Source organism: Aotus nancymaae, unplaced genomic scaffold, assembly GCF_030222135.1.
Source record: "Aotus nancymaae isolate 86718 unplaced genomic scaffold, 86718_ANA_hifiasm-v0.15.2.pri h1tg000033l, whole genome shotgun sequence".
NCBI lineage: Eukaryota > Metazoa > Chordata > Mammalia > Primates > Aotidae > Aotus > Aotus nancymaae.
Window position 1 is genome coordinate 17,437,653 of NW_026988447.1, and position 24,835 is coordinate 17,462,487.

Genomic DNA, 24,835 nt, shown 5'->3' on the forward strand with positions numbered 1-24,835 from the left:
GAGACTAAACACTAGCCCGGGTCCACGCCGGCATTCCCAGACCCACCAGAGTGTTGATTAGATCAAAATAGGCTTCCTTTTAACAGGGCCCACCCTCGCCAGAAGCCAGTGAGAATGTAAACAGGGGAAATCTCGTCTGCTTCAGGATTTCAGGGTATAAGCAAGCATATTACCCAAGTGGTCGGCTTCAGCGGAAGGGAACCTGAGACTGACCAACAGATGGCCAAAGGCACTAAGAAGGGACTGCAAGACCTTAGCCTCATGGTCCTGTGCCTGGGGACGAATGCTGGGCTCCGGTGACCATGCTGGGCTGCGGGGAAGCGAAGGTGCATTGCTGATGTGATATTCTTTTCCCCAGGGGTCTGATAGAAGCAGAAGGCAAAAACAGTTGGAGGCAAAAAAGATTAGGAGATGCTTTTCTGTGTAGAGACATCACTCTGTGTTCTTTGTAGAGAATAGGAATAGATGCCGTTGACCAGATGAGGTATCAAAAAATGATTATGTTGTTCTGTTAAAATGGATTATTTTCAATATCCTGTGTACTGTTTCAAAGGACTGTTACTTAGTGGGAAAACATTGCTGAGTTCCTTCTCGAGAAATCCTTCCTGTACTGACCCTTTGGCAACACACCTCATACATGTAATTACTTGTTCAGAATAATCTTCTCTTTCTGACTCTCTATGAAGGCAAGGACCGCGAGTATCTTATTTCCTTCTGCATCCAGAAGGCTGAGCACAGTGCTTGACACGCAGCGAATTTTGGTTGAATGAACAGTTAAATGGATTCGCCCATTGCAGCGTCATTTTTCCAAGACCTGACAGTTTTTTTTTTTTTTTTTTTTGAGATGGAGTTTCGCAAAAAAAAAAAAAAAAAAAAAAAAAAGATATACAAATGGCCAACAAAAATATTTTTAAAATTCTCATTAATCATGAGAGAAATGCAAATTAAAACCACAATGACATACGTACCACCTCACGCCCACCAGAATGGCTGTTATTAAAAAGTCAAAAAACAATAGATGCTGATGTGGATGTGGTGAAAGGGGAATACTTACACACTGCTGGTGGGAATGTAAATCAATACAACCTCTATGGAAAACAGTGCAAAGCCTTCTTAAAGAACTAAAAGTAGATCTACCATTTGATCCAGCAACCCCACTACTGAATATCTACCCAAAGGAAAACAAGTCATTATATCAAAAAGACACTGCATGCGTATGTTTATCACAGCACAATTCACAATTGCAAAGACATGGAACCAATCTAAGTGTCCATTAACCAATGAGTGGATAAAAACTGTGGTATATATACACCATGGAATACTACTCAGTCATCAAAAAGACTGAAATAATGTCTTTTGCAGCAACCTGGATGGAGCTAGAGGCCATTATTCTACCTGTAGTAACTCAGGAATAGAAAACCAAACACTGTATGTTCTCATTTATAAGTGGTAACTAAGCTATGGGTACACAAAGGCATACAGAATGGTATAAAGGACTTTGGAGACTCAGAAGTGGGGACAGTGAAAGGAGTGGGGATAAAAAAAACTACATGGTGGGTACAATGTACACTACTCTGGTGACAGGTACAATAAAATCTCAGGCTTCACCACTATACAATTCATTCATGTCACCAAAATACCATTGTATCTTAAAAGCTACTGAAATTCAAAAACACACATATAAAAAAAATTAAAGCACTAACATAATGCCTGGCATAGTAAGCTATTAGTTATCTATTACCTAATTAAGCTGTTAGCTATTACTCTACACATTATCAAATATTTATATAACAAAATTAATATTGTGATAACCATTATAATCCAAGAAAAATACATTTGTAACAAAATTTGGTAGTGCATAAAATTTCAGCTTAATAACAAATTTTAACACTATCTTTATCCTGCATGCATTACTCCCCTTAGACATCAAAGGAATAATTAAGGAAACAAAAGAGTTTGCAGTGATGTCATTTTAATCCCACCTACACTTTACATTGCATAATTTGTTGGAGCTAAAATTATTTCTCCCAAATCTCTCTCCTAACTTGCAACTGACAGGATTTTAGTATTTTCCTCCAGTTTTCCATTAAAAGAGAGAAAATATTTAAGGTCAAGGGAAATTGCTTTACAATGAGTATCAAAATGGCAAAATGCAAACTTCACTTTAAGAGGGATATTTAAATATTTCCTTCTTTCTTCACACTTTTCACCTTACTCTTTAAAAAGGGGTTCATCAAAAGCGAAGATTTAAGACCTTTCTTTCTCCCCCTTTTCTTTTAAGGTAAGTCACCTGAGATCAGGAATCAAAGAACAAAATAACATTTCCCTCCCTTTCTATACTTGTATTTCCTGCTGAAATATCCTACTAGTTCCTCTTAGTCTGTTGATCCTGGTTGGGATAAATTTTCCATTACTTGAGGCAGACCAGGGCTACCCACATTTTGCAGGTGCGAATGTATCTAGTAAGACAAAATACAGTTGTCTAGATTTCTATCATCTACAAAAGGAAATGCATGCATTGGGAGCAGTGTGAGAATTAAAACCAAATTCTTTCCTTATCTACTTTAAGGAAAAATTGTAACAAGGTTAAATAAATTGTAGAAAATGTTTATGAATACATATCAACAATTTTTGAGTTTTATGTAGCAGTGTCTGAGAAGAGACTGCTTTACCTAAATATGGTTAGGTAATTCAAAAAAAATGAACCTTCACTAGAAAATGTGATTCCAGAAAGGTCAAGTATAAAATAATTATTTATATTATGGTATCCATGAAATAATTAAACTTTTTTAAAAGTGAACTCTAAGATAGCTAAGAACAGGCACTCCAAGGAGTTGCCATGTTCCCCAAAGAGGACCCACTGCATGTGAGCATCCTAAGGCTGGCAGTGGTCCGAAAGTCTGGAAGTGTTTTACCCCTAACACATCAACTGCAAGCAATTTCTGAGTCTGTTTTGCCTCTGTCCATGACAAGAACAAACTTGTTCCAGAACGCCACAAAATATATTTCTTTTATGTTAAAACTCTGCTGTTTCTGGGAAAGCTAAAAGCTAGAATTCTTTTTATACATGTGGACAAAAGCTATATTTTGACCTTTTAATCCCTTCACAGAATAAAGGCATTTTAAAAAATTCTCCCTGCTATATTTTCTTATGAGAAAGTCACTCTTTCACAAAATTTAAAAAGTAAACTTGTTTTCCTATACAATCCCTTTAACTTTAAAGTGTAAGAAGGTTTTATTTTTAAAAGCATTTAAGTGAAGCATTTAATCAAAATTAATTGCAAGTTAAAATTACTTAAGTGGAAAATAATCATGACTTCTCTTTACAGATCATGTTTCCTGGTCATCATATCTATAAATAACATAGGTTATATATTTTGTTTTCAGAAAATCAGTAACCATGACATCATTTTTAAGTATTAAATACAGCATTTGAAAACTCATGAGATTAAATGATTCCTGACACTTCACATTCATTCATCTTTAGAGTCAAGACCTCAGGATCTCACTCTGTTCCCAAGGCTGCCATGCAGTGGTGCGATCATAGCTCACTGCAGCCTCGAACTCCTGAGCTCAAGTAATCCTCCTGCCTCAGCCTCTCTAGTAGGTGGGAGTACAGGCAAGCGTCACCATGCCCAGCTAACCTTATACTTCACTTTCAATTCTTAGTTAAACCAGTTGGGATGTCTTTATCTAATCCCCTGCAAAGCTGTGCTACTCAGTCATCTGTCTGCCTCACACAATGAAGACAAACAGATTTAAATCCAAGCCAATAAAGATTACAAACTGGCTGGGCATAGCAGCTCATGCCTATAGTCCCAGCACTTTCAGAGGCCAAGGTAAGTGTACTGCTTGAGCCCACCAGGTCAAGACCAGCCTGGGAAACACACGGAAACCCCATCTCTACAAAACTACAAAAATTAGCCAAGCATGGTATCACGTGCCTGTAGTCCCAGCTACTCAGGAGGTTGAAGTGGGAGGATCACTTGAGCCCAGGAGGTCAAAGCTGCAGTAAGCCAAGATCATTACTGCCCTTCAGCCTGGGTGACAGAGGGAGACCCTGTCTCAAAAAAACAAAACAATAACAAAAAACACCCTACAAACTATGACATTCTAACAATCTTGCATCAATCATATCAATAGATAACAAATGGACAGAGAGATATCTATAATCATATAGATCTATAAATATGTAAATATATATCAGGACATCTATAAATTCTGAAATAAAGCTTAGCATATGGCCTAATAACAAAGTTAATATTTATTCAAACAAGCAGCACTTCCTTTTGAATCATCTCACTTACTCTACACCAGGATTTCTGAATCTCAGCACTGTTAACATCTTGGACAAGAAAGGATGATGTCATGGCTGTCCTGTGCATCAGAGGATGATGGGCAGCATCTACCCAGTGGAATCCCCACCCCCAGCTTTGACAATCAAAAAATGACTTTAGACAATGCCATATGTGCCCTAGGGACAAAACTGTCCCTAGTTGAGAATCACTGCTCTACACTAAAGAAAACCCAAGAATATGGACAAAATCCTAAATATGATTTTATTTGAAGTGATTTTATGAAGAGATATAAAATACAGGAGTTAGTTTTAATAACCAAGTCAGACCTTGTAAATGGAGTCAATGCTCATAGTAAGATGTGTTCACCCATTTTGAGGGAAGAAAAGATTCAAGGGACACTGTTTTAGCCACATAAATGCTATGGGCACATGATATATCATCATGTCTTCAATCAGGAAAGCTTTCAAACTCCAAGAATAACCAGCTCCTTAAAACTCTCACACATGTCACGATGGAGTCAGTGACCGTTCACGGTGAATTGTCTAAAAGTTATTTAATTTTTATCCTTGTGTTGATGACCAGAAAAATTTTAAATGAAAACAACCAATCTGGGCAGGAAGTAATCAGGAAAAAAACAAAATTTAGGCAGACAGTTTACAACTGTGTGCACAGACAACTTATCAACAGATCTTAGCTCCTTTCTCATTCCTTTCTTTTCATGTAAGGAAAGCTGTCCTTTCCATGAGAATTCTCAGAATGCTGAGTTTCACATACCTGTAGAACTGCTTCTTGGCCTTTTGGCCAAGATCAATAGTGTGCATACCCATAAAAATTATTTTTATTAAAAAAAAATCAAAATGAGCACTGCCCATTTAAAGGTTTGCAGATTTCATATTACCTTTAAACTTATATAAACCAAAAACAGACTCGAAGTTTTGAAGATTAGCAAGTCCATCTACAGAGTGCAACATGGACTCAGCACCAAGAAAACTATAGCTTTTAAAGATACCTGGTTTGCTGAAAATGTAATATCCAATGTTGTGTTTATCAAAAATTAAATCTAATTTTTCCAAAGAAACATTTTACTTGAAAGTCTTAAAAGATTTTTTTTGGCACGTGAAAAATAATTTTACACCCACATACCAAAATTTCAAGGATTAACTCATAATGTGCTTAAATGTCTGAAATCCAATTGAGATCAGTTTTTCCTTCCTCAGTGCTTGAGTTCTTGTTTCTGAGCAGACATGATGAAGTAGTAGTGGATATCAGCACAGCAAATACTCAGTTTCTGATGGCAAGTATAATCTTGTTTCCTTCTGAATTAGCTTTACCAAAATACTTCTGCTGCTACTTTTCTTTAACACAGAATTGAAAACATATTACATGGAATTTGTTTCTTGCTTTTTCCATTTAACATTTTCTCATGTCTTTAAATATTACTCTAAACATAATTTTCAATGCCAGTACATATGAAATCTATGGAAATATAACTTAACTGTTTCCTTCCTTAGGGATTTTAAACTGCTTTCAAATTTTCGCTTTTATGCTGGGATGAAATTTTCTGTGTAATTATGTTTGCATGTCAGGTCATTTAGGATAAATTCCAAAAGATAATTTACTAACTTAAATAGTAAGAACATCTGTATAGTTATACATATTAACAAATTGCTCTTCATAAAGCTTATGAATTTTACACTTCTATCACCATTTGAAAATGCCAATTCACTGCATATTCAAAAACAGTGAACATCTTAAGAGCTTGTCAGTTTTAAATATTAAAATATCTCACTTCTTTAATTCACCTTTTTGTGAAACTGAACATTTTTTAATGTTCACTAATTGTCTTTTCAAATTGTTTAGACTCTTATTCTTTTTTTATTATAGCATTTGTCTTTTTCATATTAAATTACTAAACTCAATATTAAAACATATAACCCTTGCTTGACATCCAGAAATTTTTCATTTTTACACTGTCCATTCAACCTTGCCCTCCGTGATTTTCCCACTACCTTATGCTTAAGAAAATCTGTTCCGAATACAACACAACTACTGACATACTTCTAGTTCTTTTGTTTCATTTTGACATCTATATTTCTAATACACCTAGAATTTAATTTTGGTGTATTAGAATTTAATTTTGGTGTATTCAGAAGGTATGATTATGATGATTTAATATCTGGTAGCATGAGAGCCCATTAATCATTATTTCCAAAGTTTCCTATTTTTCCAGATTAACTTTTAAAACCACTTTGTTAGGTTCCCCATCTACCCCTCCTAAAACATATCATTTAGATTCTTACTGAAATTCTAGTGAACTATAAATAAAAATCAGAAAGAATGTATAGAAGAATGCTGAATACTGGCGCTATCAGGCATCTTTATTTTGGACCTGACTGTCATAAAAATACTTCCAGTGTTTATTTACTTTGTAGTATATCAGCTTGTTGTTTCAGATAAAATTCGGTTTTTATTAGGTGTAATTAAAAAAAAACCTTTTTATTACTAAATCTTTAAGTGAATATGGAGTATTTTATCAAATGCCTTTGCAATATCTTTCTGGGATTATGAATATGTGCTATTACGCTTTATCCTATAGATCTCACAATTAAAAAAGGTTCTTAATAGTAAGCCATCCTTTAATTACCAGCATGAGTCCTATTAATTACACAGTATTGTTCTGAAATGTTGATTTTGAGTTGCATGTGCTTTAGTTAACACTTTTACATCTATAGTATAGAGCCTTTTTCGGGATAATTTTTTGGATAACTATTTGAATTTCAATGGTTACTATTTCAATTACATATTTTAATTAGATGTTCTATTTCCCTTTTTTTTTTTTTTTCTTCTTTCTCACCCAGGAGACGTGGTCTTGTTTGTCACCAGTACCTAGGCTGGAATGCAGCGGCACAAGCATAGCTCACTGCAGCCCCAAACTCCTGGGTTCAAAGGATAAAGGATCCTCCTGATTCAGTCTCACAAGTAGCTGGAACTATAGAAGTGTACCACCATGCCTGAGTACAACTTCTTTGTTTCGCCTACATTTTCTGTGAATGTCATTCATTTTGAGATTTCCAAATTGGAGCTCTAATTTTTAAAATCACACCAGTATTTACTATTTATATGCCCTTTTCCCCTAACTTGGTGAGTTTAGACTTTTTTCCTTTGGTTAGGTATCTTAAATATTTGTCTCTGTAAGTGTCTGCCCTGTGCCCATCAAGAATCAACTATTGGATTTGTCAAATACCTTTTTCCTTAGTCTAACTTATTTTTACTTACTTGCAGAGTAAATCTTAAGGTGTTTTATGTTGTACTGTGCTATTAACTAAATTGTACAAAGTGTCTATTATCATTCACACATATTTGGGGGCAGGCTGCTATGAGGTACTATATACCTTTCTATCATTAATTAATTAGAAACGTCATTCTAATTTTACCATAATCTAGTGAAATATTTAGAACGTATTTTTTAAAACTGTTAATGTTTCAGAAAACACTGTACTAACTAGATCTGGTCTTCGAAAAACTAATTTGATTGTGTTTTTCCTAAAGACACTGCTCAGTGTTTTATATTATTCATTCCCAGCACTTCAAGAGCCAAACACTTCAAAATAAATTAAATATGTTAGAGGGAAGAGGCAAAATTGAACAAAGAAATTTAATTTTGGAAACTATAATTTTCATACAATGTAAATATAAACAATTTAACTTTATGGAATTTGGGGAAAAATACACTTCAGAAGCCACATGTTTCTTTTTAGCAATGATAATCTCATTGTAGCAAAATTCAACACTTATGTAACTGCTACTTATCTATTCTTGCAATATGCCAACTTTTTTGTCCCTTGGATTCTCTGATATATTGTTGTGAAAATTTCAATTGCTTTTTTCTGTGGCTTGGTGTTCATTTTTCAGAAATGCTGACTAATTACCTCCACTGCTCCCTATGAAACTTTTACAGTCATTCTTATAAAAGTACTTTCTTTTGAAATACATTTTCCCTATTATACATAAGTAGGAAAGAAAAGGCTTTTCTAAGAATGTTAAATACTTTTAATTTTGACTCCTGTGATACCCAAGTCCATGATGACTTTACAAATCACCAGTTGCTCTTATTCATAAATAGACAACATGCCACTTTTAATGTAGGGTGTCTCCTCAACTTACACTTTTCCCTCAGAAATTTACATTTTTCCTTCCAATAACCAAAGAAGTATATGATAGACTTCTCTATACTCACTTTTGAGGTATTTGTCACTTATATTTTTCACAAAAAAGGTTAATTTTATACACACACACTTCTCAAGTAGGAATTCTAGAAGGATTTCTAGCAGAGTACAAAATTTCTGTTGTTGACTATGTAACCACCATGGCACAGGGAGTTTAAAAGTCAGATGGAGGGCTGGGAGCTAAAGGCATCTTACCTGCTTTCCATCCAGGGTGCAGAGCCTCTTGACGACTCCTGAGTCTAGTTTAATGGCTTCGGTGATATCTGTTAAGACTTGTTCAAAGGAATGAGCAGTCTTTTTATTCAGAAGGATCCGCACAGCTTTTCTAGGCTTCACTCCACTTCGAATCACAGTCACTAATTTGGGTTTGATGAAATCTTTACTTTCTTTCACTTCACTTTTCACAGAAGAGGCAGCAGCCAGGGTTCGGGATGTCCCACCTTTGATGTTCACAGACCAGTTCGGATTAATATTTTTGGTGTAATCGACTTTACGAAATGGTTCATTGGATGCACATACGTAACTCTCGCCTAAAAAGCAAAAATTGATTGTATTAGCATGATTACTTCTACCATAGAAGCTTTTGGTGTAAAGAACAGATGCTGGAGACCCATTAAGTGAACCCTTAACCTTAGCAAGTTCACTAAAAGGGATGTTCACTCTTTTCCTTTGGCATTCTCTCACCTCCCTTTCTTTTAAATAGTCTAGATTATGAATCATTCAATTGTAAAGATGCATTTACATATATGTTTACTGTGGCACTGTTCACAATAGCAAAGACTTGGAACCAACCCAAATGCCCAACAAGGATAGATTGGATAAAGAAAATGTGGCACATATACACCATGGAATACTATGCAGCCATAAAAAAGATGAGTTCATGTCCTTTGCAGGGATATGGATGAAACTGGAAATCATCATTCTCTGCAAACTGACACAAGAACAGAAAACCAAACACCACATGTTTTCACTCATAAGTGGGTGTTTAACAATGAGAACACACGGACACAGGGAGGGGAACATCACACACTGGGACCTGGGGGTTGGGCAGTTAGGGGAGGAATAGCAGCGGGTGGGGGATTGGGGAGGAATAGCATTAGGAGAAATACCTAATGTAGATGACGGGGCAATGGATGCAGCAAACCACCACCATGGCACATGTATACCTAGTAACAAACCTGCATGATCTGCACATGTATCCCAGAACTTAAAGTATAAAAAATAAAAATAAATAAAGTCTAGATTGGTTTTGAGAGAATAACATGGATGACAGGGTGAGAAGCACTAGACCAAATATGTTGACCAGATGTGTCACCTTGGATAATTCATTTCTCCACACTTTGGTCTGCAGTATCATTAGCAATAAACTGAAGCGGCTGAACCAGTTGAATTCTAAAGCACTTCCTGATTCCAAAAGCCTATTTATTAATTTAGTTAAAAAAAATCTCAATCTGGTAGAAATAATTATGTCATAATATATTGAAATAAAGAAATAGAGTATCTTTCTTCCCATTATAGATTTCAGTCCTAATCAAAGAATAATCACATATTCACACAGCTGGCTCAATTATACTGAGGTACAAGATCCCTTATTAAATTAATGAAGCACCACAAACATTAAGGAAGAGTTCTGGCCACTCAAATAAATATACCTCAGCCATTTTTCTTCTTAAAGAATGTAAATTTAAAATAACTACTGTTTAAATAGACAACACTTTTCTGTATCTACTTAAATAGGAGAAGATATGAAGTAGTTAAAATGATATGTTCATTACTCATGAAATCTGCTTAATTTTTATTAAGTACAACATAAGAGCTATATTATTTGCCAAGTGGCTTATTAAGTCAATGTTTACTGATATTTTTAGTTTCAAAATTTCCAAAAATTGTATGTTAAGATACTATAATTTTTCATCTAGGAAAGTCGGAAATCACCTGTTTTCATACTCTTGACTTTTTGACATACGAGATAGGAGTGTTATACTCTAAGATTTTTCTCTCTGTTATCTTGTAACTCAAAAAGAATCCATTATTTTTTCACGTATTCAGTATAACACACTCATTAATAATATTAATATGAACCTTAATATTTTAAATACTTAAAAGTAACCAAAATAGTAAAATGGAATTTCTGAGAAAAACCTATTAATATCCATATTAACAATTATCATAATGTTCTTGAAATCCTGATTAATGGCAAATTTTAGAGCCTCCAAAGGCACATGAACAAATCAGTAACAGATTAGGCATACAAGAAGATTTTATTTTTATTTATTTTATTTATTTCTTTTGAGACAGGGTCTCTCTTTCTGTTGCCCAGGCTGGAATGCAGTAGTGCGATCATGGCTCACTACAGCCTCAACCTCCTGTCTCAAGTGATCCTCCCACATCAGCATTTCAAGTAGCTGGGATTACAAGTGCATGCCACTATGCCTGGCTACATTTTTGTATTTTTAGTAGAGATAGGGTTTTGCTATATTTCCCAGGCTGGTCTCAAACACCTGCACTCAAGCGAGTTGCCCACCTTGGTCTCCCAAAGTGCTGGGATTACATGTGCCTGGCCCCAAGAATGACTTATAAAGAAGAGCAATGTCTTCCATTTAAGAGCATAATTAAGGCATTGCCCAAGATAACTGGGGAACCAATCACAGGCTTTAACACCATTTCTACACCAGTAATGTGAAATCTAGCCCAACCACCACCATTTAGAGATTTTTCATCTCTGTAGGCTTAACTAAATCATTTTTCACAGTATGATCATCTGGGAAAATGGCATACAATTTCAAAAATACTTATCAATAAAATAGAACTATAACCACACATATGCATTAATGGGCAAAACAAAATTTCACTTTAACATCATAGAGAAAGCAATTCTCACATCAAAATGCTCTTACTATTTTTACCTATCATAAAACGTTAATTGTACATTCTGATTCAAAGTATAAGATAGAAGATAAAAAGGAATCTTAGCAAGAAAAAGTAATTAAAAAAAAAAAAAGGGCAGGAATAAGTAATAAGTCATGTGGGAGGAAAGCCTGTCCCAAGATAAAGAGTAATAATGAAAAAATAAAACAAGCAAATTTCATATATCAGATTATCTTGGTCAATGTGTCTCTACACAGTTGACATATCCACAAAGAGACCTGCTTCTTTAATTTTTCTGCATTTTGTTTCCTTACACAGGTTCACAATGTCAGAATGAAGTAAGTAAAGAAAGCCCCTTAATTTGCTTTTCTGTAGTTACAGATATATTTTAATTCCTTCCCTTTCTCCCTTCTTCTCTTCATAATGTTTCTATTAAAAATTTGTAGGCTGCGCACAGTACCTCATGCCTGTAATCTCAGCATTTTGGAAGGCCAAGGCAGGAGGATTGATTGAGACTAGGAGTTCAAGACAGGCCTGGGCAAAATTGCAAGATCCTGTTTCTACTAAAAATACAAAAAAATAGTAGGGCATGGTGGCACACACCTGTAGTCCTAGCTACTCAGGAGGCTGAGGCAGGAGGATCACTTGAGCCCAGGAGTTCAAGGCTACAGTGAGCTATGATCTCACCACTGCACTCCAACCTGGGCAACAGAGCAAGACCCTGTCCCTATAAAGCAAACAAACCAAACTTGGAGACTAGCTCCATCATAAACTTGTATTAAAGTTCTGAACCAGGTTGGCAAATGCCTACAAGGTTGGCAAATGGCTACAAGATAGGGTTCTCTATATCCATGGCGGACACAAATAAGTTCAATAGCCTCACCCTCTTCCCTGTACCCATGGCCCTCCATCCTTTAAGCCTAGACAAGTCCTTACAATATGCACTGAATACCTACTATGCACAGCTCTCATGCTAGATGCAGACATGGTACGAAAACCACTTTAGTAATCTTGCCATTCAACATTTCAGCACACTGGTTCAGCACATGGTTTTAGGGTCAGACTTGTGTTTCTGTGTACTGGGCACACAAATCCCTAAAGTATAGATGTCATACCTTGATGACAACAGCCACCAAGATACCCAAGCTAGCTTGTATTGTAATGTCCCCATCCAAATCAAACAATCTTCAGATTGTAATTTTGTCTCTTATATAGATTTGCCTAAAAGGAGAGAATATGATGACAAAAGAACTTAAGATGCTGGTTCCCTGGGCAGTTAGTTACAAGTCTTGACGTTAATTCATCAGGTTGAGTGCAGTAGCCCAAGCCTGTAATCCCAAAGAGGCCAGGAAGGGAGGATCCCTTGGGCCCAGGGGTTCAAGCCCAGCCTGGGAAACACCCTGTCTCTAAAAAAAAAAAAAAATCATTCTTGGTTAGATACTATGCATCTGGAAAATTGATTAGAAGTGACTGGCCTCCCTCTGCACAGATTCTTCCTACGTAGGGATTCTTGTTTAAGATTTGTGACTCCCTTGCTGACTTATAGGTCTCCCCTGTCTCCCATTCTCACAAGCGTACAGCTGAAAAAGTACATCCTGCATCCTAAAGCATTAAACTGTACTATACCAATAAAAAATGACAGTGTGAGAGGCCAGGCACAGTGGCTCATACCTGTAATTCCAGGCCAAGGTGGGCAGATCACCTGAGGTCAGGAGTTTGAGACCAGCCTGGCCAACATGGTGAAACGCCATCTCTACTAAAAATACAAAAATTAGCTGGGCTTGGTGGTGGGCATCTGTAATCCCAGTTACTCGGGAGGCTGAGGCAGGAGAATTGCTTGAACCCAGGAGGCAGAGATTAAAATGAGCTGAGAGCATGCCATTGCACTCTTGCCTGGGTGACAAAAATGAGACTCTGCCTCAAAAAAAAAAAAAAAAAAAGACAGTATGAGAGAATTTCTTAAAACTCTTGCCAATGTGTGTTAAACCTGCACTAAACAAAACAAGGTGACAGGTGAACTAAAATCTCAGACTTCACCACTAGACAATTCATCCATGTAACGAAAAACCACTTCTACCTCAAAAGCTATTGAAATAAAAAAATTAACACAATAAAAATTAGAGTTCAATTAGGGCCATGCATATATTTTTTTTAATAAGTAGATAAAGCAGTCCCAGAACTGATCTGACTTTCATAGCTAGACTTCAATATTATTACAAGCTGGTCTGTCAGAGTCAAGCCATTTTGTTCTTCTGTTGGACATAATCTCAGATTCTATCAAATGAAGTCACTCTAAGACTTTGTTATGATAAAGTGACACAAAAACAAGGTCACTGTGTGATCCACAATAACAAACATCCCCCTCCTGTACTAAATGAGTGACTGCCATTTTTTTTTACCAACCATAGCTTTTTCCTCAATCTATTCTGCCCTCCCTATAAATAAGATTTATAGAGATACCCAATCATAGAATTGTCCTGCTTCTGACAGCACCCAAGACACAGTGAGCTCCCATTTCCTTAGATTCTCCCTTAGATTCTAATATTACCCGGCCAGAGCCCAAATGCTATGATAGGTTCTAACACCCTCTTACTAAGACACCACATGGTATCTTACAAGGTGTGTTCTTCCTTACTGCGAAGAGTAATAAACCCAACATGTTCAACTACATGTATGCTCCCAGTGGTCTCTGGCTAAAGGGAATTTAGCCAAAATTCCTTTTACATACACATATTCACATACACATATTCATTCTCCTTTCCCTGCCTTCTCTCTCTTTCAAGTTCTTTGACCATAAAAGATATAGGGGAAATCGTTTTGCAAATCCTGACCATATGAGTACTATATACAAAGAGGGTTTTGCTTTTTTTTTTTTTTTTCTGAGACGGAGTCTCACCCTGTTGCCCAGGCTGGAGTGCAATGGCACGATCTCGGCTCACTGCAAACTCTGCCTCCTGGGTTCAAACAGTTCTCTTGCCTCAGCCTCCTGAGTAGCTGGGATTACAGGTGCCCGCCACCACACCCAGCTATATTTTGTATTTTTAATAGAGACTATGTTTCACCATGTTGGCCAGGCTGGTCTCAAACTCCTGATGTTGTGATATACCCGCCTTGGCCTCCCAAAGTGCTGGGATGGGATGAACCACTGCACCGGGCTGAGGGTTTTGCTTTCTGTATAGAAAGAGGATAAATAGAAGCATAAGGTGGTTATAAAACTTAAATGTTTTCAGGTATGGTAATGGAATAGAAAGCATTCCTTCAGGCCAGGCGTGGTGGCTCATGCCTGTAATCCCAGTACTTTGGGAGGCCGAGGTAGGGGGGCTCACGAGGTCAAGAAATCAAGACCATCCCAGCCAACATGGTGAAACCCTGTCTCTACTAAAAATACAAAAATTAGCTGGGTGTGGTGGTGCATGCCTGTAGTCCCACCTACTTGGGAGGCTGAGCCAAGAAAATCATTTGAATCCAGGAGCTGAAGGTTGCAATGAGCTGAGATTGTGCCACTCCACTCCAGCCTGGCAACAGAGTGAGACTCCATCTCAAAAATAAAAAAGTGTTCCTTCAATATCCTGTAAGACTCCTTCCAAAGGCAGAGCTATGGCTTTTTACCTTTGATGTCCATTAAAGGACATCTGCATCTTTAGCAGGTTAATTAAGTGTCCCCAATTATGTAATACAACTTGGTTGGGTATATGTTTAGAAGGCCATTAACTTTCATCTTTACTCAACCAAATGAACTGCCTCTCATTAAAGAAGAAAAAAGTTATTAAAAGCGAGGAACTGCCAGCCAGGTGTGGTGGCTGATGTCTGTAATGCCAGCACTTTGGGAAGCCGAGGCAGGTGGATCACTTGAGACCAGGAGTTCCAGACCAGCCTCATCAAAAAAACCTTGTCTCTACTAAAAAATACAAAAATTAGCCACATGTGGTGGTGCATGCCTGTAATCTCACCTACTCGGGAGGTGGAAGCACGAGAATCCCTTGACCCTGGGAGGCAGACGTTGCAGCACCACTGCACTCCAGCCTGGGCGACAGAGTGGGTGAGACTTTGTCTCAAAAACAAAAAAGGCTAGAAACTTCCAATTTCTCACTCTCTGCAAACTTTCTTAAACATTTATTTCCATCTGTGCCCATTTCTTCCACATCCTTTTCCTTTCGGTGACAGAGTACTTTCCTCCTATTCAAAGTTAAGTACCTCTAACAGGACGAGGGTCCTTCCCTCCCCTCAGGCTGAGGTTTCAGGACCTTTCTCTCTCCTCCATCCCTCTCTATGGGGTTATACACAAGGGTGTCCCGCCTTAAAAACACATGAATGGCCCAGCCCCACCCCATTCTCTCTATCCTACCTAATGTGCTTTTGGCTTCCATTCACTCCAAGTCCTCATCTGTTTTTCCACTTCATCACTCACTCGTTGCTCTTAAGCCACTGCAGCATCACTTCTGCTCCCTGGGCTCCACTAGCTGAATGTTGCTCGTCCCAATCCCCAAACACTTCTTTCTTAACTGCCAAATGCCAAGCACATTTTCTATCTAATTTCACTCGGTGTCTTCAGAGGGCACTGGACACCAGTCCTAATCCTCTTCATGCAAATCCTTTTTCCCTAGCATCTATGATCTCCTTTACTTTCACCTCCTATTTCTTAGGTTGTTCCTCAGTCTGCTTTTCAGGATCCTCTTTCCACACCCACCCAGGCATCCCTCATACTCCTCAGACTTTCTCTGGGTAGCTGCATCTTGATCCATGGCTTCAATCACCATCTACACTCTGAGGAATCAAACACTGTGGACATTTCCGGCCTAGATCTTTCTTTGAGTTCAACTCACTAACAGAACATCTCTCTCCAGATAATCTATGAATATCTCACATGCTACATGTCTAAAATGAATTTCACTCTCCATTATTGCCTCCCTGACCTCACACTCTCCTCTTCCTGAAGTCTCCAATGTACTGAACAGAATAACCACTACTCAGTCACCTAGGCAAAAACCAAGCCTGCTGCTTCTCTGCCCTTTCCCCCACATTCAGTAGAACTTACAGAACTGTTGACTTTGGTCTAAACCCTTCTGGAAACCATCTCCTTCTACCCTGCCTTCTCTCATTTCTTCCCAGGTTAGAGTAGTAAAATGCCCTATATCTGGGCCTCGTCCTCCACACAGATGTCACAAGTGTTTTAAAAATGTATACATATATATACGTGTGTATATATATATATATTTTTATCTCTTTACTGCCCTTAGAACAAAGGCCAACCTCTTCAGCACATCACACACTTCCAGCCTCATTTCCCATCACTTCCCTGCAGGTTCCTAAATTAGTGTTATAACAGCATGCTTGCAATTTCCTTCCAAAATTTTCATACCCTCTTTATTCTCATTCCTTCTTATACGCCTGAAATAACCTTCCTTCTCTTCCCTTGTCCCTTTTTCACTGACCCTTCAAGATTAAGCACCTCTGGCAAGGACGGAAAGCAACAGGAACCTTCATACACTGAAAAGCTTTTGAATTGGTTCAATCACTTAGAAAAAAGCAATTGGTTCAATCACTTAGGTTGGCATTATCAAGTGCTAAGTTAGCAACATACACATCCTATAACCCAGAAATCCACTCTAGGAAAACAGCCTGGATCAATTCATTCACATAGACACTCTATATACACACACATGTTCATAGAAGCGTTGCTCTATTCATAGCCAAAGATGAGAATCAGCCCACATGTCCAACAGGAGAATGGGTACACAGATTGTGGTGAGGTCACATAAGGAACTACTACACACTAATGAAAATGAACAAACGAGAGCCACATCCAACAACTTGGATGAGTTTTATAAACAATGGTGAGCAACAGATGACAAAAGGATATGTGTACTATGATTTAGCTCCTACAGAATTTGAAACAGAAAAAGGAAACTATATCGATTAAGGATGCCTTATTAGGTGGTAAAACATAAAGTAAAGCAAGAACCAGGCTATTGTTGCCGTAGGAGAGAGACCTGTAACTGGGAAGGAACACAGGGAGAACTTCTCAGATGCTGGCAGTATTTTATTTCTTGACATGAATAGTAGTCGCAAGATGTTCACTTCATAATTCACGGGCTGTGTTTGTTTTATAAACTTTCTGTAGGTGTATTATAGTTGGTAATTAAAACATAAAAATTATGCCACTCCTCGTTGTTCTTTTTGTACTTTGAACTTACAGTGTATTGATTTCTCATAATCATAATTTATTATTTGTTTCTGCTAGTGGTTCTTAGTGGAGAATTTTTTTAAAAATCAGGTGATGTTGAGGCATAAGTACAGGCACCCAAGACTCACCCCAGTTCAACTAAGAATAACTAGAAAGGGGGTGGGAACTGAACACGTGGGTAAGGTGTTTTGATTTCACAAATGACTCTGAAAACAGTCCCTGATTGCAAACCATTGCCTACACTAGAAGCTCCCTCGAAAAACGGACAGTACCTTCTTCACATTACCAGCACCTAGCACAGGGCCTGAAATACAATAGGCACTTAAAACATGTTTGTCAGCTTGGCGCAGTGGCTCAGGCTGGGCACGGTGGCTCACGCCTGTAATCCGAGCACTATGGGAGCCTGAGGTAGGTGGATCACCTGAGCTCAGGAGTTCCAGACCAGCCTGAACAACACGGTGAAACCCTGTCTCTACTAAGAATACAAAAATCAGCCGGTCGTGGTGGCGAGTACCCGTAATCCCAGCTACTTGGGAGGCTGAGGCAAGAAATCACTTGAACCTGGCAGGCGGAGGTTGCAGTGAACCAAGACTGCACCACTATACTCCAGCCTTGGCGACAAGAGTGAAACTCTGTCTCAGGAAAACAAACAAAAATGTTTGTCAAAGTAATGAAGAAAATGCATATTTCCAAAGCAGACTTACATATTTCATGGTTTGGATTTGCATTGCATCTAGGCCAAATAAGTAATGTTGCTATTTACATAGAATGACCCTGGGAGGTTCAGAGGCAAAGGCCTCATGCATGGTCTGAGACACACATACGTCACGCCAGTCCATCAAAAGTCAACCGAAGGCATCTAGGGACACTAGCAGGAGATGAGGATGCCAAGTACCTACCAGTATCTTTCTTTTCCATTTCAGACCATTAAAACACCAAGAGTCCAAGGGCACTTTGTAGTCCAATAAATGTGATGCACCCTTTAACCAATGGAATATGTGTGTATTTACATACTTTTTTTAAAAACAGTTGAGGTACAGTAATCTCTATACATTTAAAATCTCCACTGTTAGTTATTTACCCCTTGTCAGACATATTATCTGCAAATATTTTCTCTCATTCTGTAGGTTGCCTTTTCACTCTGTTGATTGTTTCTTTTGCTATGTAGAAGCTTTTTAGTTTGATGTAGTCCCACTTGTCTATTTTTACATTTGTTGCGGTGCTTTTGGTGTGATACTTGAGAAATCATTGCCAAGACTAATGTCATGAAACTTTTCCCTTATGTTTTTCTTCTAGGAGCTTCAGGTTTTATATTTAAATTTTCAAATCACTTTGAGTTGGTTTTTGTGTATAAGGTTCCAGTTTCATTCTTATGCATATGGATATCCAGTTTTCCCAACACCATTTGTTGAAGAATCTGTCCTTTCCCCATTGTGTATTCTTGGCAACCCTGTTGAAGATCAGCTGACCATACATATTCGAGTTTATTTCTGGGCTCTCTATTCTGTTACACTGTTCCATGTGTCTGTTTTTATGATAGTATCATAATGTTTTAATTACTGTGTCTTTGTAATATATTTTGGAATCAGGAAATGTAATGCCTTTAGTTTTGTTCTTTTTTCTCAAGATTGATTTGGCTATTTGGATATTTTGTGGTTCTGCATGAATTTTACATTGTTTTTCTATTTCTGTAAAAAAATGCCATTGGGGCTAGGTGTGGTGGCTCATGCCTGTAATCCCAGCACTTTGGGATGCCAAGGCGAGTGGATTGCTTGTGGCCAGCAGTTCAAGACTAGCCTGGCCAACAGAGCAAAACCCTGTCTCTACTAAAAATACAAAAATTAGCCAGGTGTGGTGGTACATGCCTGTAATCCCAGCTACTCGGGAGGCTGAGGCACAAGAATAGCTTAAACACGGGAGGCAGAGGTTGCAGTGAGCCGAGATAGCACCAGTGCACTCCAGCCTGGGCAACAGGGCAAGACTCCGTCTCAAAAATTAAATAAATAAAAAACAAAAAATGTCACTGGAATTTTTATAATTGCATTGAATCTGTAAATCACTTTGAGAAATATGGAAATTTTAATAATATTAAATCTTCCAATTCGTGAGCACAGGATGTCTATCCATTTATTTGCATATTCTTTAACGTCTTTCAATGTTTTATAGTTTTCAGCATAAGTCTTTCACCTCCTTAATTTTCCTGTGAATTTAATTTTGTAATGCTATCATACACAGGATTGTTTTCTTAATTTCCTTATTAGTTTGTTATTAGTGTATACAAACAACTGATTTGTGTATGCTGATTTTATATACTGTAGGTTTACTGAATGTATTAGTTTAACAATTTTTGTGTGGTCCTCAGGGTTTTCTACATATAAGATCATGTCATCTGCAAACAGATAATTTTGCTTCTTCCATTCTTATTTAGAAGCCTTTTGTTTCTTTTTCTTGCCAAGTTGCTCTACTTCCAGTACTAGGTTGAATGAAGTGGCAAGAGTGGGCATCCTTGCCTTGTTCCTGATTTTAGAGAAAAGTTTTTCCACTGCTAAGTATGACATTGGCTGTGGGCTTCTCATATATGGTTTTTATTATTTTGAGGTAAATTCCTTCTATACCTAGTTTATTGAGTGTTTCTGTCATGAAAATATGTTGAATTTTATTATATGCTTTTTCTGCATTCTGCATCTATTGAGACTGTGTGATTTTTAACCTTTGATATTCAAAAACTATAAAAAATAGTACCAAAAAAAGACCAACTTTTAAAAAGAGAAAGGATTTGAATATACATTTCAAAAAAGACATACAAATGGTCAAGTACATGAAAAGATGCTCAACATCAACAATCATCATGGAGATGCAAATCAAAACCAGAAGACATATCACCTCATTCCTGTTAGGAGGACTGGGTTTTTTAAAAAAGTTACTGAAGAAGATGTAGAGATATTGGAATACTAGTACACTGTTGGTGAGAATGTAAAATGGTATGGCTGCTACGGAAACAGTGTGAGAGCTCCTCAAAAAATTAAAACTACCATATGATCCAGCAATTGTACTTTTGGGTATATATCCAGAAGAACTGATATGAGCATCTCAAAAAGATATTGGCACTCCCATGCTCATTACACCATCATTAACAAAAGCTAAAATATGAAAACAACCTGAATGTCCAGTAATGGATGAACTGATAAGAAAAATGTGGTATATACATGCAATGGGATATTATTCAGTGTTTAAAAATGAAGGTAATTCTGCTGTGGACGATATGGACAAACCTGGGGGACATTATGTTAAATGAAATAAGCCAGTCACAGAACAAACATATCATGGCTTCACTTACATGGTACATCTAAAATGTCAAATTGATAAAAACAGACTAGAATGGTGTTTCCCAGGGGGTGAGGGGAAAGGGAAATGGAAAGCTGCTGCTCAATGAGTATGAAGTTTCAGTTGGAAGATGAGCAAGTTCTGGAGATCTGTCGTACAACACTGTGCCTATAAGTTAATACTACCATACGCTGCATTTAAATTTGAAAGGGTAGATCTCATGTTAAATATTCTGAACACACACACACATACACCTTCCTGTTAGGACAAAGAACTACATGGAATCTTATGTAGGCAGAAATTTTAATGATAGCAATTTTAGGCTACTTTTCTATCCGTTACTATAAAGTCTCTCATACACCTCTGTTAAAATATGTACAGTAACTGCCTAACACAACTAACTAGTTTGTAATTACAAACTGTCTTGAGATTTGCGGCAGAAATTGAGTTATATAAAATTTGGACATTGAGACTATGCCTAACTCTAGGAGTGGAAGCAAGCACTGAACTTAACGACAAAAAGGATAACTTATTTACAAATCTAAAGTGCAAGGACCCTTCAAACTTAGAGAAAAGGATACACACACACTTAAATATGGTGGCACAGAACAAGGAAGGCAAAGAGGAAAGAAAAAGGAAAGATACTTTAGGTCTAGTATCAGTAAAATCTTAGGAACCTAAATTTTTTCCTAACTTTGAAAATTAAGAAAAGCATTGCTTCCAAAAGAATGTAACCAAGGCAAAGATATCTGAGTACATCTGCCTGTACAAGATGGTTCAATGTCCTTCATCAAGTGCAGTGTCTGTGTGAGACCAGGTGGATTATAATCCACTGTACATATCTCCATTTTAAGTACCTCACAGATGAGTTCCCACATCCAGCTGGTTAAGAGAAATACAGGGTAAGAAAAAGTAAGACCGATTTATTATTCTGTTGTGGCAAACAATTCAATTGAGTTTCCTGGCCAAACTGCACAGAATGTAAACTTAAAGGAATTAGCAGAGTAACACAAAGTGCACTGCTCTGGCCCAAATGCTGTTCCCACTCCATACTCATCTGCTGTGTCTCTGGACCATTACTGACATATTTGCTCAATAATATAACAGCTCTTCCTGTGGAGCAGGGCTGGGGACACAAAATAAGATCTTTCACCTCGAAGACCAGTGCTTTTTCAATACATCTGCAGACAAGTGACTACACCAAATCATCTCCGAAAGTCACATCCAGCTGTATGTCTGTGGTACTTTCTACCGAGAAGAGGGTACAAAAACTACTTTGAATCTATGAATATCTATGAAGAAATGGTATGTCCACAAATCCATGTTTTAGCATTCAAATTTGGGAGGAGTTTAACCTAAGACCAAATAAATTAGGTAAATGTAAAAACAAATACTCCACCCACTAATCAAAAAGCTTTACAGCTTACCCAGTGAGGAAGAAATCATATCTAATCTCCTGGGTAGGATGGAACCAGTAGATCAGATCTGTGATCTGGATTTTTTTGCTCCTCACACATGGGGCCAAGCATATCCCCAAATCTACAGGACCTCATTATGGGAATTTTCATTGTGCATTTATTTTGATGATAAAACTTAATATGTTTATGTGATCCTATTCTGGAACATCTGAACAACTACTTCTAAGTTAACAGCCTTTTGGCTTCAACTATTTAACTATGCCGGGAGTTAATGACGAAAAAGGGAAGTGAACTTAACATGTGTAAAAGACATGCTCACAACAAGTTAAGGCCAGGGGACATAATTTGGCTCTACAGGAATAAAGGCTCATTAGCTGTGCAAAACTGACTCATTACATGGCATTCTCAAACACAGCATACCTAACTTGGCACTCAGTACCACAGTCACACTGGGAACACCAACTTAGTTTGAGCAAACAGTATCTCTAGCTTTATACTGCTATTTTGCATTTTCACTGGTAATGCAGTTTTAATGGTATTTACACTGTCAATTTGTTTGGGTTGTATCACTATGTAAAACCTATATGCATAAGCATAACTTATTTTATATTTACAAACATTTAAGTGACAATGTAACGAAAGTAATTATGGCAATACTAGGCTTCTGCAATTTGGATGTTGGATTTTTATAGTGTTTTTCATTTTTGAGTGGTAAACACTGTTAAAGTTTGAGAAACAATGCAACCTTAAGGATACTGAGAAAGAGAAACCTTCAAATTTAAATGTGGCCACCTAATATTTGTAAATAAATAGGGCATAGTATATACAGGGTCATTCCTTCAACTGGTACATCTAATAGAAGTAAAACTTTCCTCAAAAGTTTCCTCAGCTTCTGAAGACCTTTACTGAAGATATTCCTCCTTAATCTCTTACTCCTTTCTTTGTTGTGTCTTTATTTTATTCTTGCTGTGAGTCAAAGAGGAAAGCCTAGCCCTCTGCATCAAGCAAGTGATTGATAATGATGGTAACTAAAAAATTTCAGTGCAAGTGATAAGGAATTCAGAGACCAGATGTTTATCAAAAAAAAAAAAAAAAAAGAGGTGATGGTGCTTAGAGGATGAGAGAGAAGGGAAAATACAGGTTGGGTATTCCTTATCCAAAATGCTGGGACCAGAAAGGTTTCCAATTTCAGATTTTGAAATTACCTGCATTAAACTATGGGTATCATGCAAGTGTCAATGATGCTTTCAACAGCATCTTTACACCACAGAACAGAGAATAAGCAACAAAGCAAAACAGTGAGTAATGTATGTAGGTCTTAACCCCATGTGGAGCATTGTGAAGAACCTGCCATTGATGCACCTGGCCTGCGCGTGTGCCATTTTATTACTCTTTGTGGGTGTGCTTTCATGGGGGAACTGGACATGCGCCAAAATAATTTATCACAGCTGAAAGGGACTGGGATGATGTTTTTTTCCCCTTGAGGAGGCTGAATAAACTACATGTTATGCACCTGCATTTTGACTGCAACCTGTCACACGAGGTTAAGTGTGGCATTTTCCATTTGTGGTATCACATCAGTACACAAAAAGTTTCAGATTTTAGAGCACTTTGGATTTTCAGATGAGGGACACTCAACCTATAGTAGAGGAAAGCATGATCACTATCTTAAAACATCTGAAGGGTGTAGTGGCTTGTACCTGTAATCCCAGCTAATCAGGAAACTGAGACGAGTGGATTGCTAGAGGCCAGGAGGCCAGCCTGGGCAATGAAGACTGTCTCTATTTACAAAATGTAAAAATTAATTTTAAAAGAAAAAAGAAAATATATGAAGGCTGCCATATATAAGTAGGATGAAACTGAAGCAGCTCTAGAATTAGAGGAAAGAAGTTACAAAGGACACACTCACACTTTTTTTTTTTTTTAAGAAGCTGAGGACCACCACCATTTATCAAGCAGTCACTGCATGCTAGGACTCCACTAAACGTATAAATACCTTACAAAATTTAAATAGAACCTTCCAGAAAGTGGCTTTGATCACTAAACTAATAAGAGACAAGTTTACATTGGGCTATTTCTCAAGTTCTTTCTCCCACAGAGGCTTAATAAACAACATAACCAAGTAATAAGTTTCTAGAACCCCTTTTTTCTTGATTCTTATTCAGCTAAGGCAAAATACTATTAAGTAAAGAGAACAAGATGATAAGCAAGGGCATTAGGGGAGAGACTCTCAATGACTGCCTTTGAGAAATAGTTACATTTGTTGAGGCTCATAAAATACTCCAAAATGAAGGCCTCAGCAGCATCCTCAGAGAGAAATGTTTTTCTCTGAACTTCTCCCTCCTTCCTGGCTGTCAGTCACATCCTCCTCCAAAGCTAACCATAAAAACTAGAATCTCTCTTCTTAAAGGAAGGTCATAGAAACTTGAACCCTTTCCCCCAAAGCCAGCCATAAGATCTAAAAATATTACTCTGATTTCCCCCTCACTTTCTATGTAAAAACATAAATGATCTGAC

The 24,835-nt window shown here is 37.5% G+C and overlaps 1 protein-coding gene across 7 annotated transcripts in view; it reads right to left on the reverse strand.

Moving 5' to 3' along the window:
* The window catches only part of DCLK2 (doublecortin like kinase 2), a 188,684-nt gene that overhangs the window by 152,292 nt on the left and 11,557 nt on the right, over nucleotides 1–24,835 (reverse strand). For all 7 annotated transcript variants that reach the window (XR_010345364.1, XR_010345363.1, XM_064383834.1 and 4 more), the window contains exon 2: nucleotides 8,720–9,054. Coding sequence is in view for 5 of the 7 variants with exons in the window: in XM_064383834.1 (XP_064239904.1) it covers nucleotides 8,720–9,054 (335 nt within the window). In the remaining 2 variants the exon portion in view is untranslated. The remainder of the gene's footprint in view (nucleotides 1–8,719; nucleotides 9,055–24,835) is intronic.